We start from the raw sequence: 18359 nt of genomic DNA on the forward strand, positions 1-18359 counted from the left end.
ACTCCAGTGTATTTTAATGAATCGTTTTAATTATTTCACCATTATAAGTGGCATAAGTTTTAGTCCAATTCCTGTAAACTGTTTTTAGCTATTTCGTGTATCTCTGATGAAAAATCTCTGTGTGAGACCACCTGTTTCACAACCTAAGTTTCTCAATAACTAAGGGCAGTGTCACCCCAGACTTTTAGTTTGCATGCAAATAGCAAAAACTTCAATAAGAATTAAATGATATCTACAAGCAAATTCATCTCGCAAACCGTTCACAACCTCATCACCCCAGGTGACCTCCAACCTCATTTTTCCCCAACCCTGCACCACCCATTTCTAGCTCCTTCCCAAAATCCATAAAGCTGACTGCCCCAGCCGATCCACATTTTCTGTCTGCCCCTGCCCCAATGAACTTATCTCTGCTTACCTTGACTCTGCTTTATCATCCCCCCAGTCCAGGAACATCCCCACCTACATTCTCCACGCCTTCAAAACTTCAATTCCCTGGCCCCAACACCTCATCCCTCTACACTTGTACTCCCTACACGGATGGCCTAAAAACCCACTGGCCCAACCAGTCTCCCTCCATCAACACCCTCCTCCACTTAACTGAACTCGTCCTTACCCTTAACAACTTCTACTTCAAATGCTCACACTTTCTACAAACTAAAGGTGTGGCCAATAGACACCCACATGGGCCCAAGCTATGGCCTGCCTCTTCGTAGGATTCATGGAAAAGCCCCTCTCCCGCTGCTACACTGGCGCTATCCCCCAACTTTTCCTCCACTATATTGGAGACTGTATCAGTGCTGCGTCATGCTCCCATGAGGAGCTTGAATAGCTCATCAACTTTACTAACACCTTTCACCCCAACTTCAAATTCATCTGGACAATCTCTGATACCTCAATGTCTCAGGTCTCTGGTGACAACCTCAAAACCAACATCTATTTCAAGCCCATCAACTCCCTCAGCACCTGGCCTACACGTCCTCTCATCCACCTTCCTGCAAGACTGCGATTCCCTACTCCCAATTCCTCTGCTTCCACTGCATCTGCTCCCAAGATGGGGCATTCCACTCCCACACATCCCAGATGTCCTCCTATTTTAAGGATCGTAACTTGCCCCTCTTGTGGTCAAAAATGCACTCAAATGCATCTCTTGCGTTTCCTGCACCTCTGCCCTCACATCGCCTCTCCCCCCACCAACAAAAATAAAGACAGAATCCCCCTTGTCCTCACATATCGCCCCACCAATCTCCACATCCAACATGTCATTCTCCACCACTTCTGCCACCTACAATCTGACCCCACTACCAAATTTCCCTTGCCACCCTATCTGCCTTTCATAGGGACTGCTCTTTCCATGACTCCCTTGTCCGCTCCACGTTCCCCACTAACCTCACCAGCCCAGACACCTTTCCCTGCAACCGCAGGAAGTGCTACACCTGCCCCCACATCTCCACTCTCACCTTCATGCAAGGCACCAAAACAAACCTTCCACTTTAGCCTGGGGTTCACGTGCACATCCGTTAACTTGGCCTCCTGTATCCGCTGATCCTGATGTGGCCTCCTCCACATCGGTGAGACCAAGCAGTGACTCGGAGCCCCTTCTGTAGAGCATCTGTGCTCTGTACATGACAAGTGACAACACCGTACAGCGCAAACCATTGCAATTCCCTCACCCATTTCCTGGGTGACATGTCCATCCTGGGCCTCCTCCAGTGTCACAATGACGCCACCCGCAAACTGGAGGAGCAGTACCTCAAATTCTGCCTCAGGACCCTTCAGCCTGATGACCTAAACATGGAATTTATCAGCTTTAAAATCTTCCCACCCACCAGCAACCCCAGCCTCACCCCACTTCCAACCCTCCCTTTCATCCCTGCCACCTGTCCATCTTATCTTCCCACCTATCTGCACCTCCACTGACCAATCCCCACCACTCCCTATCCGCACTCAGCTATCATCATCCCACCTACCACCACCCTCCTCCCTATTTATTTGAGCTCCCTTCCCCCTCCCTGTTTCTGAAGAAGGTCCCAAACTGAAATGTCAACTTTCCCGCTCCTCTGATGCTGCCTGGCCTGTGTTCCTCCAACTCCACACTTTGTTACCTCTGACTCCAGCACCTGCAGTTCTTGCTATCTCCACAAGTAATTTACTTCTTTATTTGCAGGAATAAATAACAACAGCTTGTCAGAAACACATTAAAGGTAATCATGGGTGACGTCTATCTGTATATCAATTGGAAAAATTAGATGAGCAAAAGTAGCCTACACAAGGAATTCACAATGTTTCAAGAGAGTTTCTTAGACAGCATGTTCTGGAGCTGATCAGAGAAAAGGCCTGGTATTATGCAGTGCTAGGATTAATCATCTCATTGTGAAGGTGCTTTTAGTTAGTAGCAACCATAATATGATTGAAATTAGATTCAGTTTGAAGAGGAGGAGTGGCTCAGACACAGTTTTTTTAAACATTTACGAGAAGACAATGAGTGCACGAAAGCAGAGCTGGATAAAGTGAACTGGCAAATTAGTTTAAAGGACAGGTCAACAGAAATACAGTGGCAGACACATAAGTGGACATTTCAGAATATACAGAACAGATACATTTCAATGAGTAAGAAAAACACAAAGGGATGGACCTGGCATCTGTGGTTGACACAGAACATAGAACATTACGACACAGTACAGGCCCTTCGGCCCTCGATGTTGTGCCGACCTGTCATACCGATCTCAAGCCCATCTAACCTACACTATTCCATGTACGTCCATATGCTTGTCCAATGATGACTTAAATATACTTAAAGTTGGCGAATCTACTACCGTTGCAGGCAAAGCGTTCCATTCCCTTACTACTCTCTGAGTAAAGAAACTACCTCTGACATCTGTCCTATATCTTTTACCCCTCAATTTAAAGCTATGCCCCCTCGTGCTCGCCATCACCATCCTAGGAAAAAGGCTCTCCCTATCCACCCTATCTAACCCTCTGATTATTTTATATGTCTCAATTAAGTCACCTCTCAACCTCCTTCTCTCTAATGAAAACAGCCTCAAGTCCCTCAGCCTTTCCTCGTAAGACCTTCACTCCATACCAGGCAACATACTAGTAAATCTCCTCTGCACCCCTTCCAAAGCTTCCACATCCTTCTTATAATGCGGTGACCAGAACTGTACACAATACTCCAAGTGCGGCCACACCAGAGTTTTGTACAGCTGCTGCATAACCTCTTGGTTCCGGAACTCGATCCCTCTATTAATAAAAGCTAAAACACTGTATGCCTTCTTAACAGCCTTGTCAACCTGGGTGGCAACTTTCAAGGATAAACTTTCAAGGTTAACTAGAAACGTTTATCTAGGCAGATCAAAAGATTGGGCAGAATATAAAAAGCAGCAATGAATGACCAAAACAAGTTAAAAATTTGAGTAAAGAAGAAAACTTGCCAGAAATATAAAGATAGTAAGAGCTTCTATTAGGTATTGAAGGAAGAAAAGAGTTAACAAAGTGAGGATTCGTTTGAAGACAGACAGACTGGAGAATTAACAATGGAAAATAAGATGCCAAATGAGTTGAAAATGAAGGTGTTTCGGATACAAGAAACATTCCAAAAGCAGTGATTAATTAGGAAATGGGAGGGAGGGAGGAACTTAGGAAAACCTCAATTACCAAATGTGGTACGGAGTAAATTGTTGGAACTGCAGGCTGACAAGCACCCAAGTGCTCTTGGATTTCAACCTAGGGGCTAGTAATATAGTTGATGCATTGATTTTAATTTTCCAAGAATCACTTGATTTAGGAATGGCTTCATTAGATTGGAAGATAGCAAAGCTAACTCCTTTATTCAAAAAGGGGGAGGCAGATAGGTATAAAGTACAGGGCAGTTAGCTGAACATCTCTCACAGAAAAATGTTGGAAGCTAATAAACAAGTTAAAGCAAGGAATTTGAATAAGTTCAAAGTAATAAGGCAAAGTTAGCAATAGTTTTGTATAGGAAAATCAAGCTTGACCATTCTATTTGCGTTCTTTCAGAAGGTAGTGTACTGTACAGAAAAGAAACAACAGTAGATGTACTTCAGTTTCTAGAAAGCATCCGAAAAAGGTGACACTTCAAAAGGTCTAAGTTGAAAATAAAACCTCATTATGTCAAGGCAGGAAGATTGGTTGTCTAACAGGAAATTTTAAAAAAGTAGGTCTAAATGAATTGTTCTCAGGTTGGCAAGTGATGCCATAGGGATTGTTGCTGGGGCCTCAACTGTTTACAATTTATACAAATGATTTCAAAAAAGGTACAGAAGGTATGGTTGCCTAAGCTGCCGATGGCAAAACAATGGCAGGAAAGTAAATTATGAAGAGGACACAGAAGTTACAAAGACATATTAAGTTGAGAAAGTGTGAAATAGTCCATTTTGGCAGGAAAAATTAAATAGTAAATTATCTAAATGATGAAAGATTGCAAAGTTCTGAGATGCAGAGGGATTGGGTTGTCCTTGTACATGAATTGCAAGGGTTAACATGCAGCTACAGCAAGTAATTAGGAAAGCTAATAGAATGCTAACATTCATCACTACAGGAACTGATTACAAAGGAAGGGAGATTATGCTTCAACTGGTGAGACTGAATATGGATAACTGTGCACAGTGCTGGTCAGCTTATTTAAAGTAGGTTGTAAATGATTTGGATGCAGTTAATATCGGGAATGGACAAGTTGTTTTATGAGGAAAGCGTAAACAGGCTAGGCTTGTATATGACAGAATTTAGAACAGTAGGAGATGACTTGACTGAGGTAAATTAAATCCTGAGGGGTCTTGAAAGGATGGGTGCAGAGACACTGTTCATTCTTATGGGAGAATCTAGAACTAAGGTTCATTTAAAAATCAGGTTTATTTAAAACTGAGATTAGGTGGATTTTCTTTGAGGATTATGTCTCCTTGGAGCTTTTTTCCTGAAAAGGGATGGAAGCACAGTCCTTGAATATTTTTTAAGTAGGGTTAGACTTTTGCTAAACAAGGGGTTGACAAGTTATCAGGTAGCTGTGTGTGGGGATTTGAGGATCACCGTGATCTTATTGAATGAATGGGTCCTGTTCTGAATGTTTGTATGCATTTTCTCACAGCGAATTCCAACCGCTATAGTTTTTTCCAGTCACTTAATTTGCCTTTCTCCTTTAGAACGTCTCGTACCCAACTACACTATTTAAGTCCACATGCAATATCCTCAATTCCTTCATTCAAGTCATTATTATTTATATTGATAAGCTGAGGCCCCAGCTCAAATCCGTAGGTACAATGCATCCAGAGGGCATCAACACTCTGTTACACAACCAGTTGTCAATCCATAGCCTAAGCAATTCCATGCCATTTTTTGCATGGTATCTTATTAAATGCCTCTCGAAGTTTATATTGCCAACTTCCAGACATACTCCTTGTCAACCTTGTCAATAACAAAGAATGCAACTAAATTAGTCAAACAACATGAAACCTAACTGAACATTAGCAGTCTTACAGGTATTTTCCTTTAAACCGGATCCTGAGCTACGCCTGTTTAACAAATCACAAACCTAAGTCCCTGCAATGGGGGCTAAGAGTATTATACACTGGAAAGAGTTATTCACAATGAACTTTATGATGGCACATCAGCTCAGCTAAGGTTATGTAATTTCTAATAACTGAATAAAAGGCATGCTCTCCTCATGAGCATCAGCAACACAAAAGGATTCACAGCGGGCTAATTTTTTTTCAAGCTGGTATCTCACTTAACAATCAAAGTTCAAGATAACCTTAATCAGACATTAACTTAAACCAATCAACTATCAACATGAAAATGATAGAACATGCTTAGAGTCCGAATCCTGCTGTCAGAGTTTTCCTTCACTGTGTTGACAACAGAACTGTTAAATAAGGGAGAAAGTGTTTTGATCTACCTTTGGAACTAAGCATGACAATTACATAAGATAATGGAATGGATAACGGAGAAGAGGGGAGTGAACATAATTGTCCGTTGCTTGTATGATCTCAATGGTTGATCCAATGATTATTGCCATCTTTGAGTGATAATCTGTTAAATTTGTACGTGGAGTGTGAATAGGTGGAAAATATTTATATCCTTGAATTTCACATATCAAAAAGAAAATTTTACCAATTACCATACCCCATGAACATGAACAGGAAACAAGCAGTTGTCATCAGCGCTCCTCTACTGGATGGTGACAGCATTCCTAACATGGCAACAACTGAAAATAAAATGGTGTATAACATTAGAAAAGGATCTTTAAAAAATCCCAGCTATCACATTTTAAGGAAGAAATATGATGGTAAATACTCACTGATTACAATGAGGATCATGCAGAACAACTGGATCCCAGATCCTAACAGAGAGCTGAGAATCATAGGATACTGAGGTGGCCTGAACACATCACCATGGACAAGTTTCCAACCAGATTCTTCCATTGTGTCTTCCTACAAGCATTAAATTTTAGACATCTATGACAATGGATCTTCAACTAAAAATGTCACTTTGCACATTATTTTCACGTGCTTCCTCAATACCCAGTGCTTAAAACAAGCCTGACAAGAAAACAAATAGGCAACCAGTTTCCCCATTTCCTCATTAAGAGTCAGCTCAGTAGAATTTATGAAATTTTATTTAAATTTTCCAATGAATTTTTAAAATATGCCATTGCATTTATTGTTTTCCTCCTATTCTCAGTTTCTGCTCAGTTTATTCAGCTCTTAAAAATTCACTTCAGCTTTCTTCGAACAACTTCAGAAGGTATAAGAGAGTGTGTGACTACCTTGACATCAAGGCCACATCTCACAGAGTGTGACATCAAGGAGCCCTCGAAGCACAAGCAAACTAGGGTCAATAAGCATCAGGAAAGACTCTCTGTTGTTCAGTATTGTATCTAACATATTGTGTGGTTGTGGTTGTTGGAGGTCAATACTCTCAGCTACAAGGCATCTCTAAAGAAGCTCTTCATGGTAGATAATTTTAATTGACTTTTTCAGATGTGTAATGACACACTTCTGGAGTAAATGGGACATGAATGTGAGCCTTCTGACTCACAGGTAGGGACACTGCCACTATACCATGAGCACCTTAGTTCCTCAAGGTAGTAGATCAGGCACAACCACCTTCAGTTGCTTTATTAATGATCTACCCTCTATCATAAGAATATCCATCATAATGTCAGAAGCAGGAATGTTCGCTGCTGATCACACAACATTCAGCACCATTTGTGGCTCTGCAAAAACTGAAACAGCCCATGTCCAAATGCAGTAAGACTGGGACGATACCCAGACTCAAGCTGACAAGTGGCAAATAGCATTCATGCCACAGGAATGTCAAGCAACGACCACACTGAAAAAGAGAGAATCCAACTGTCATCCTTGACACTTAATGTCATTAGCATTGCTGAATCCCCCACTATCAACATGCTGGAGGTTACTACTGATGAGAAATGAACTAACCATTAAAATACTGTGGCTGTAAGAGTCGGTCAGAGAATAGGAATCCTGTTGACACCCAAGGTCTCTCCACAACCTACAAGGAAAACTCAGGAGTGTGATGGAATACTGCTCACTTGTCTGGATAAATGGAACTCCAAAAACAGTAAAGAAGCTTGACAAAGCAGCCTGCATGATTGGCATTACATCCACAAACATTCGTTCCTTCCATCACTGTACAAAATAAGCATTGTGAATATTCTACAAGGTTAACCGCAGTAATTCACCAATATTCCTATACAGCACCTTGCAAACCCACAACTACTGTCAGCAGATAAATGGGAATTCCCCAGTAAACCTCACCATCCTGACTCAGAATTAGACTGTCATTCCTTCAGTGTCACTGAGACAAAATCCTGGAATTTCTTCCTTAACAGCATTGTGGGTATATCTAAATAAAATGGACTGTAAGCAGTTCAAGGCAGCTGCTCACTCCCACCTTCAGAACAAATAGGATGGGCAATAAATGCTGGACCAGCCATCAAAGTCCACAGCCCACAACTTTTTTTTGCAGTATAGGCTTGATGGGTCGATGCTCTGGACTGTATGTTTCTAGAAATTAATTAAAAATGTGAAATCCATGCAATATTCGTCTTTGTTCTTTCTTTCATATTTTGATCATTTTTTAATAGGAAGTGGGGAGAAGATGTAACTTCCACTTTCACTATCAAGCATTTAGTCATAGTATCAAGATGTACAGTGGCTATTCTCTATATTCAGACGTAATTTTAATTCCGACAGTGGGGCCATCAGTATGTGCTATGCACTCGCTTTCTCACTCTTTCCACATACCAGCTATGTCCGCTAGCATTACATTCACAAAACCTCTTCCACATAAAGGAACATTATGATCAAACGAAATCTTCAATCCATGTGCCTCAGCAAGATGCAAACTTAGGCCCTAAAAGCGAAGACTGAGTGAACCTTTTAAATGCAAATTCTTCATTTTCCCTTTATGGCATATATGGAATAAGTGACAACTTGAAGCAGGCTGAATTTAAAAGGACGTTAAACAATTGTAAACAAGAGGAACAAAGGCACTAAGAATCACCAAGAGACAAAACAGCTCAAGAGTAAAAAAACCCTACAAATTATACTGAGTCATCTAACATAAGACAAAATATACCTCAGCTGCTACAATTTTGAACTAAGACAGAAATGCGTTTTACTGCATTTAGCAATCTAATCTTGGACCATGTCAAGTGCTTTCCATGAACATCAATTCTAAGTAAAAGCAAATCCACCAAAAAATTCAAACTAATGTTTGTTTTAACAAACATGAGTTAACTGTAGGAGTAAAGCAAGTTGCTGTCCTGAGGCACTGCTCAGAAATAGTTTGAGAGCTGGAGGGGTAATTCTGCATTTAAGTTGCAGTTGTATATCATAAACATCTTGCATGTGCCTCTCAGTAGTTTAGTTAGATGGTGAGTAAATCTCAAACATTATGGGTAAATGAATTTACCAGTTTTTTTACTACGTTAAGCACTGTGTCACAATGTTTTAGTCTGGAATTTTAAATGATTTTCAGGAAAAAAAATTAAAACTTCCCTCACCACTACTATTATCCTCTGAAAAAAAGTTACACCAACGAAAAAATGAAAACATATGAGTCACAGCACTCAAAGCAATTTTCCCCAATCAGAACTGTACACTACAATATGGTTACCAAAGTTCCTCTCAACTGCCTGGGTGTACAGCAATCTGGAATGTAGTGGGCACAGTAATTAGCAGACAAGATACAACAAAGAAAAACTAAAGGCAACAGTGAAACAGATTAAAACTCAGGAAATGTACAGCCCATTTCAAAGCACAGTAGGACAAACAGGGTTTACAAAGTCAGAAGTCACACAACACCAGGTTACAGTCCAACAGGTTTATTTGAAACCACAAGCCTTTGGAGCACTGCTCCTTTGTCACTTCACCTGATGAACGGGCAGCACTCCAAAAGCTTGTGATTTCAAATAAACCTGTTGGACTTTAACCTAGTGTTGTGTGACTTCTGACCCTGTCCACGCCAGTCCAACACCGGTACCTCCACATCAGGACTTACAAAGGCATTGATACACAGTCCAGTTAATCTGCAAAATGATCCAATAAATATTATGCCCAAAGAAAAAAACAATTGGGAGCTGAAGAATAAAGAGCAAAACAAAGTTATATTAGCTTCTTGAAAATAGGAGTGATGAATTAATTGTTTGGTTTTGTTTTCAAAACTATTAACATACCTAGGTAGATATTTGTTATAATGTTGACTTGTGGGGCTATACAATTGGCTGTGGAGAGAAGAGTTTCAGGAACAACATGGTTACTGAAATTACTTGCAACAATTGCAGTAGAGAAGTGAAGTGCCTAGTTATGTTTATCAATTGTCTAAGCAAAGTCAGTCAAAGAGAATGTTTTGAACCTTAGATCATTTCTTGCTTCAGTTGCAGCATATTGGATGGAAAATTTTCATACAGATGTACAAATTAGTTGGTTCTCTATAACCATGCCACTTCAGGGCAATACTGAAAATTTAAACCAGTTGTCCAAGAAAAAAGAAATGTCCCTTAAACTGCCAAAAGCTAAAGTGTTAAAAACCCTTCTTTATTCCCCAGTCACTTCAATTCACGGTCAAGCATACATACAATGTCATCTTCTCTGTTATAGTTGGCAATGTCCTTCCTGAGAGTTCGAATAATTATCATGCTTAGAATTCCTGCCAGGAAAAAAGAAGTTTAAAAATTAGGTTTTTCAAGGCTGAAAGGTGAAGAATGTCATCATTTTCAGATTGTTGGGCTATGACCTCTAATTTTAACTCAACCACTATCTCAAGGCATCGGTTGAAGGACAAAGAAAAGTCTGTGCTTAAGAACACGTGGAACAATAATCCAAAGTAACAGCAAAACTAGCTTTCACAAATATTTCATTAAGTATTACCTCAGAATAGGTGAAAACAACTGAGCAGGATAAAGCATCATGAAACAGACCACTTAATTTTGATGCTGAACCCAAGGATTCAAGACAGTTTTACACCACTAGAACCAGGTCTGACAGTGCCTCCTTTCACACTGATCAAAAACGTACTGCTATGAAATATTCTCCTAAACAGACTCACTTGGTTTATCAATGTCACCTATTAAGATATTTTTATGATTCTCGCACCTCTCTCATTTCCTTTCCAATGTTCCTCCCTATCAACAATTTAATTGTATTTCTTCTTGCTTTAAGCCAAATACATTCTGTCATTGATCCTTCTGGGATATTCTGTCTCTTCAGTAGTGCAACACTCTTTAAATAATGCTGACACCCTTCCTCCTTCCTAGACATCTTGTATCTAGAAAGTTTTACTACTCATGTCCTGTCCTTCTTTGAGCTAAGTCTCAGTTACAACTGTAACATCACATTGCTACATAGCTATTAGCGCCTGCAATTCATTCACATTCACTGCAAACTGCCACTGTCTGCATATTCAGATACATGCACAACGACTCAAATGAGACTTTATTACTTGCCACCTAACTCTGAACCCACCTGAATAACTTGCTATTTCCTACTCTAGCACAGACTCTCCATTATTCAGAGCACTTCGATATTACCCTCTAACATTCCTCCTGGTACCAATACCTCTGCCAAGTTAATTTAAACACTCCTCTGCATAACTAGGATACAGCCCCACAAAGAAACTGATGTCAGTTCTAGTTTGTTGCACCCATCCAGCCTGAATAGGTATTATTCCATAAGACTGGTCCCAATGTCCTCCTTTCTGCATTGTGCCATCTTTCCATCTATAGTTTTGTCTGCTTTATCTCTTTTTTCCATACTTACTATACATGGTACCAGGGGTGATCCAGAGTTTATGACTCTTGACGTGCTGCTTAGTAATATTCTACATAATTTCCTAAATTATGGTTGCTTTTGGACACTATGCTTTATAATAGCTAGTTGTTCATCCTCCCTGCGAGTTGCTTGGCAGTTGTACAGTTACTGAATGTCTGCAGCTGCAAAAGCACCCGCCTATACTACTAAATATCCTATTGCCATTACTCTTCTCGTCTTCTTTGTGCTCCCTGTACAGATGAGCCAACTATGGTGCTGTTGATCTGGCTTTGGCTATTCTCCCCAGATGAAAATCACTCTCTTCAACATTCAGAACTGAAATTAAAAACAGTAAGTGCCAGAGAACCTTAGCAGGTCTGGCGGCATCTGTGGAGAGACACAGTTAACATTTTGGTTTCCAAATAAAGGCTCTTGCCTTCACAAAATATTGATCTGAGATTGAAATGCTCTTAGGAAACTCCTGCAGGGACTGCCAATTCCCTCCCGATTGCCTGGTGTAGGTGGTTGTTGGTCATCTCAAATACTGATATCTGAGCCTGTTAATCAAGTAGGATGCGTCATCCTGGAAATCATGGAATTTTGTTGGCACTGGCGCAATGATTTTACTGGCAAAAACTGTGAAGGTTGACCAGCTGAAAACAGAATACAAAGGCGCTCTCATTTAAGATACTATGGAAGAGAACATCTAAGGTTTTGGAGTAGATCAGCAGGATTGTGGGTGTTGAGGTTGGATGGCTCGCCAAGCTGGTTTGTTGTTCGCAGACATTTCGTTACCGTGCTTGGTAACATCCCCAGTGCAGCCTTCGATGAAGCGTTGGTGTGTTTTCCTGCCTGGTTTTTAAACTCTGGAGTCAGTTGCGATGGATTGCCTCACTTATGGGTTTCCTCCATAGTGGAACGTGTATGGGGTTGAGTTCAAAGTGCTTATTAATAGCCTGTTTTGTGGAATGCCATGCTTTCAGGAATTCTCGTGCTTGTCACCACCTAGGCTGTCCCAGGATCTTGGCACTGTCCCAGTCGAAGTCATGGTTCTCCTTGTCCATGTGGATTGAGATGAGTGAGTATTGGTTGTGTCTTTTTGTAGCCAGTTGGTGTTCATGTACTCTTGTTGATAGTTTCCTTCATATTTGCCCGATGTAGTGCTTCTTGCAGTCTCTGATGGGGGATCTTGTAGATGACATTGGTCCTGCCCATGGCGGGGAGTGGGTCTTTAGCTCGGGTGAGCACTTGCCGTAGGTTTGTGTGCCACTCTGATGCCCAACGGTCGTAGAAGTCTTATGGTGACCAAATTAGAAGAGGGACACAAACTCAAACAACACCCTCATTGGAATAAAATTTTCCAGAGAAGAACAAACAACTCCCGTTCCTGGGATTCATGGTAGAGCCCAAGACAGATGGGGAACTGCAAACAAAACTACACTGAAAAGCCACACAGAGACCAGGTATTGAACTTCAATAGTAACCATCCCAGCACACGCAAACAAAGCTGCGTGCAAACACTCTTTAAAAGGGCAACAACACACTACAGCAACATGGAACTACGCCAAGAAGAGGAGGAATACCTCTTCCAAGTGTTCAAGGATAATGAATATCCAAAGAACTGGATCAGGAGATGCCTACAGGCACAGTATCAGAAAGATTCTACGTGCCCCGACACGCTCGTCACACTACCTTACATCAGAAACACATCAGAACTCACCACAACACTTCTACGACCACTGGGCATCAGAGTGGCACACAAACCCACATCAACCCTATGACAAGTGCTCACCCAAACTAAAGACCCACTCCCCGCCATGGGCAGGACCAATGCTCCCTACAAGATCCCCTGCAGAGACTGCGAGAAACACTACATCAGACAAAAAAAGGAAGGAAACTAACAACAAGAGTACATGAACACCAACTGGCTACAAAAAGACACAACCAATACTCACTCATCTCAATCCACATGGACAAGGAGAACCACAACTTCGACAATGCTAATATCCTGGGACAGGCTAGGCATAGACAAGTTAGAGAATTCCTGGAAGCATGGCACTCCACGAAGCCGGCTATTAATAAACACATTGAACTCGACCCCACGTACATTCCACTATGGAGGAAACCCAGAAGTGAGGCAATCCATCGCAACGGACCCCAGAGTTTAGAAACCAGACGGGAAAACACACCTATGCTTCATCAGAGGCTGCAGTGAGGATTTACCAAGCACGGTAACGAAATGTGAACAGAATAACAAACCAGCTTGGCGAGCCAACCAGCCTCGAGAGAACATCTCATAATTGAGAAATGTGAGACTCATCTATCTGGTACATCACTATATTTTCATGTATGGATGTGAGTCTGCTCGCTGAGCTGGACGGTTAGTTTTCAGACGTTGCGTCACCATTCTGGGCAACATCATCAGTGAGCCTCCGACGAAGCGCTGGTGTTATGTCCCGCTTTCTATTTATCTGTTTAGGTTTCCTTGGGTTGGTGATGTCAACTCCTGTTCTTTTTCTCAGAGGATGGTAGATTGGCTCCAAATCAACGTGTTTGTATTTGGAGCCAATCTACCATCCTCTGAGAAAAAGAACAGGAAATGACACCACCAACGCAGGAAATGACATCACCAACCCAAGGAAACCTAAACAGATAAATAGAAAGTGGGACATAACACCAGCGCTTTGTCGGAGGCTCACTGATGATGTTGCCCAGAATGGTGACGCAACGTCTGAAAACTAACCTTCCAGCTCAGCAAGCAAACTCAGATCCAGAACCTCACCCTGAGCTACAAATCTTCTCAAAACTTGCTAATTTTCATGTATGTTAGGTATTTAGACTCCCAAGAATTAATGAACCTGAATTCAATTTAATTTAATAATTAAGAATCAATGCTTTTACAAAATGCAGAAAAGACATTAAAAAAGGAAGCATCTGAGCTGCACTATGGATATCCTGTTCATACTGTATATTCCAGTGAAATTGCAGCACGGACACAGGGCATTCATCACATCATGAGCTCCTTTCCAATCATCATCTATTCTTATTCTTTTCTCCCTTGAGTTTGCCTCTTTGAAGTGCATCTTTGCTTATGAATGCAACTTTCTGGTTTATGTGGTTTACACATTTTAACTCATTTCTAGGTAGAGACATTTCTCCTCATTTCCATATTGAATTTATTACTGAGTAGAAGATATTTATGGCCCTTAGTTTTGATCACGTCCACAAGTGAACACATTTACCTTGTTATATACTTTTCATAATTTTAAACAACCATGAAATAGTTCTATTAAAATGAAAAACATAACAATAATCAACTCACCAGAGAGAAAGAAAACTACGACGACTGAATTCACAATTGAGAACCAGTGAATCTGTACATCACTCATCGTTAAATAAGTGTCCCAGCGTGATGCCCATTTAACAACACTTGCCTAGGAATACAAAGTACAGAAAAGTCTCCAATAATATCTTACATTACACGTATTCTCCATAAATGATTTTATATGAACTTGACAGTTTCATATTCTGGAGAAGTTTAAGTACACAGTCTGAACAAAGTTTTATAATAACCTGAGGCCAGATCAGCAGTATAAACTTTCAAGTCATTTTGATACACTGGATACTCTTATGCACAAACAAAAGCAGATGTTATTTTCTGGTTCACAATACAAAGAAAATGACAAACTGTTAGTGTATAGCTTTGCAGTTCATGCCCTTCAAATGTTCAGACATTCACATTTTCTGTCAAAAATTTGAATTTAAAAGAACATAGTCAGCAAAATCAGATGCTCAGATTTGACTCAACTCATGCAGGCCTCCATACAGGTATGTTAATTGCTGACATGAAGCTTACCTCCCAACGTACAGAGTAAGTAAAAAGCACATCATTTTCTTTATTAGGATCAATTTCCTGGGGAAGAGAGCCTGCCGCCTCAGGAAGAATGCAGTTTCCTTGCTCATCAGCTTTTAGATCTGGGATTTAAGACAATAGATATATAACAACCCAATATTTAATTGGCATGAACATTTTTTGCAATACTTAGTCATTAAGTGAGGTGACAAATATTTCTCTAGTTCACAAAAAACTAGCTAATGCTAAACAATGATTAAGTTTCTAGCCTAATAACTGAAGAAGCCACCTTTAATTTGCATTTGATAAAATTCAGTGCAAGTGAACAAATGTTTTTGTCGCCTTTTGTTTTCTAATTTAACTTACCCTCAGAATATTTTACAATTGAAAATGCCTGCTTGCCTTTTTTTTCAAATGAAAAAGGAAAAATTCACCTGAACTTTATTATGTTGGGAGTGGATAAATAAGTCAAACAAAGCATTGTACATACAAGCATAATTTAAAACAACAAAAGGAACTAAGTAGTGCAAATATTATTCCAATCTTTCAGTCAGCGTCACAACTGCTGCACCTGACACTGATCAGTCAGAAAACTGCAAACTTACGATATTGCATTTAATAAGTTTCAACTTCTGATCCAACATTCTCAAAACAGGTATTCATGTGCAGACCTAGAAAGAGAACCAGCAGAGAAGAAATGCTCCATTCTATGGCACAAAGCTGACAAATGGCAATTTTTAAAGATCCAGTCTGAATGTCTGTGAATGAGGCTAGGACAGTGGAGTAGATTGGATTGTACATGAAACAGGGTGTGAATGGTAAAGTGAGCGACGGGAACAGGGTGGGTTCATGAGGTGTGCAAGAGGACGGTGGATTAGTGGATATGGGCAAGAATGAGAGAATGGGCAGGTGGATCAGAACAGGTAAACAGATTGCCTCATCAGTGGGTCAGATTGGAGGGGTAATCAGTCCAATGGTTGCAGGTAGTTTCTTGGTAGGGGTTGTAGTCGCCGGGGCTGGTTGTGTTGTAACCATTATGAGACAAGGTTTTAACTCGATTACAATTGCTGTACCTATCATGGAACTGTTAGACAATCATGGAGAGTGCTGGGCATAAAGGATTCATCCCACTGGAAGTTGAAATTATCCCTGTCCCTTGAATCACTAGCACTGTCATGGCTGATATTGCTGAAACCTTGTCATTCCTTTTCAACATAAATAGTGTCGGGCTAATTATTGCTTGACCAGTTTGCTTTTTCTTGCAAATGTAAAGACTCACATGTATATAGATTTATGAAGACCTGAAAGTCCCACTTGCCCCACATTATAAAGATTGTCTGTATTGGTAAAACTGCACAACTAACTTAACTGCAGAGCCAGGGTTGACCTGAATGCTCATCGGCACTAAATTAATGCAAGAATTAATTGTACTCATTCACACTGCAACAGGAATTAGTGTAAAACTCACAAAAATGTAGTTTCCAATTTATATCAGAACTGGCAGACTTCTGACTTTGCTCAAAATCAAAACCTCAAAAGTCTATCAATACAGGCAATGATCCACATAAGCATTGGATCAACAATATGAACTGCTTTCCAAAGCTCAGCACAGTTGGTTGCAAGCCATTTTGAATATGCTGCCACGCTGCTAGAAGTACAATGTACCAATGACATTACCACTCAGTGTAGTATTAATATATGAAGAACATTCTGCAAGATTTGTAAACATGGTTTGTCGTTTACTACACAACTATATGCAAATGTAGCAAACAAAACAAGAGCAGTGCTGATTATACATTTGTTGAATTTAACATTCACTTAAATGTTTTGCAAGTATTGTTTTGTCTTTGTAATTGTTTACCTACAACATGCACGTATGCTCAAATTAAATCCAGAAATAATACTATTACCTTCATACTTAACACTTTGCGGTATCACCTCAAAACGTACAACTCTATATGTAGGTTCCTGCTCTTTCTCTATTTCTTCCTTGTGATAATAGACAATGAAGGAGAGATGATTGTGGAGGTAGAACTGAAAAGAACAAATATGTTAATTTGGTTGCATATGCAAGAGAAATGTGTACAGGAGACAGAATACTAAGTATGTTTGATCTCCCACATAAACCTACACCCATGTGCCTAGCCCAAAAAAAATGCACACGGGCTCATAATACAGATATTACAGCTTGCAATTATGAAGTTTAGTTTGAATGTGGCATAGTTGTTATTCTGGATTAAGTCTTAAACATGCAGTGAATATGAAAGCTCTCATTTTCCACTCTCAAAGAGGAAAAGAATGCGGAATAAAATGTTGTTTTGTTACAGTAATACCAATGGCACAATTACTCTTGCTTTCTAAGTAGCAGGGCATGGAAATACAGTGGGTGATTCTATTGTCTGAACACCCAAACTCTGTAAAGTAATCATGAAGAATTTTATTTTAGCATACAGATTAAAAGCAAGCGTAGGCCATTCATCAAGTTCATATCACATTGTTAGACAAAACACATTTAGTTTGAATGCTGTGGAAGGAAAATTGAAACTTGCAATCAAGCATTCATGATAAAGTTACTAATTTCTAGACTTAACCCTTTGCAAATTCTGTTCAACACGAACCAGCATTTATTACAGATTCAGAAGTGGTGCACTACTGCAATCTTAAAAATATTTAATTGAAATGGAAGGTGACCTGTAAAGGCAATTATACAAGTATGGGGCACATCTAGAATAAAGCAGAATTCAACAAAACATGCTTATTATTTTATGGCACATTATTTGGGATTTTGAGTAGAACAAATATAATTCGGAAACTCAGGAGGTCTGGCAGCAATTGTGGTGACAGAAATAGAGTTGTCATTTAGTCTAGTATGATCCTTTCTTTGTACCTGAAGAAAGCTGGAAATGTGATTCAGCTTATGCTCTTGAAAATGAGCGGAAGAGCAAGTTGAGCGAAAAGCACAGTTCAGGGAATGGTGAAAAGGGGAGGGAGATTAGAGATCAAAAAAGTGTCAAAAAATACAATGCAAGCGTAGTGGTACTGGTTGTACAGAATGCATCACGTATACATCCAGTGTAGATGTTACCAGCAGAATATAAATCAGCTTTGAAAGTAAAAATAGGTGGCCAAGAATCAGACGCACAAAAGGAAGAAAAAGTATATCAAAACGGACATCAGAGTTCATGGTTTGAAACTGTAGATTTTAAAGTTTAGTTCAG

The 18359-nt window shown here is 40.1% G+C and overlaps 1 protein-coding gene across 1 annotated transcript in view; it reads right to left on the reverse strand.

The window, feature by feature from the left end:
• Nucleotides 1-18359, reverse strand: part of tm9sf4 (transmembrane 9 superfamily protein member 4) — a 67202-nt gene that overhangs the window by 17406 nt on the left and 31437 nt on the right. Inside the window, exons 6-11 of the mRNA XM_048549916.2 lie at nt 17052-17175; nt 15145-15263; nt 14611-14722; nt 10118-10188; nt 6311-6443; nt 6136-6217 (exon numbers count right to left, since the gene is read on the reverse strand). Coding sequence (XP_048405873.1) covers nt 6136-6217; nt 6311-6443; nt 10118-10188; nt 14611-14722; nt 15145-15263; nt 17052-17175 — 641 coding nt within the window. The remainder of the gene's footprint in view (nt 1-6135; nt 6218-6310; nt 6444-10117; nt 10189-14610; nt 14723-15144; nt 15264-17051; nt 17176-18359) is intronic.

Source organism: Stegostoma tigrinum, chromosome 19 (genome assembly GCF_030684315.1).
Source record: "Stegostoma tigrinum isolate sSteTig4 chromosome 19, sSteTig4.hap1, whole genome shotgun sequence".
Classification (NCBI taxonomy): Eukaryota; Metazoa; Chordata; class Chondrichthyes; order Orectolobiformes; family Stegostomatidae; genus Stegostoma; species Stegostoma tigrinum.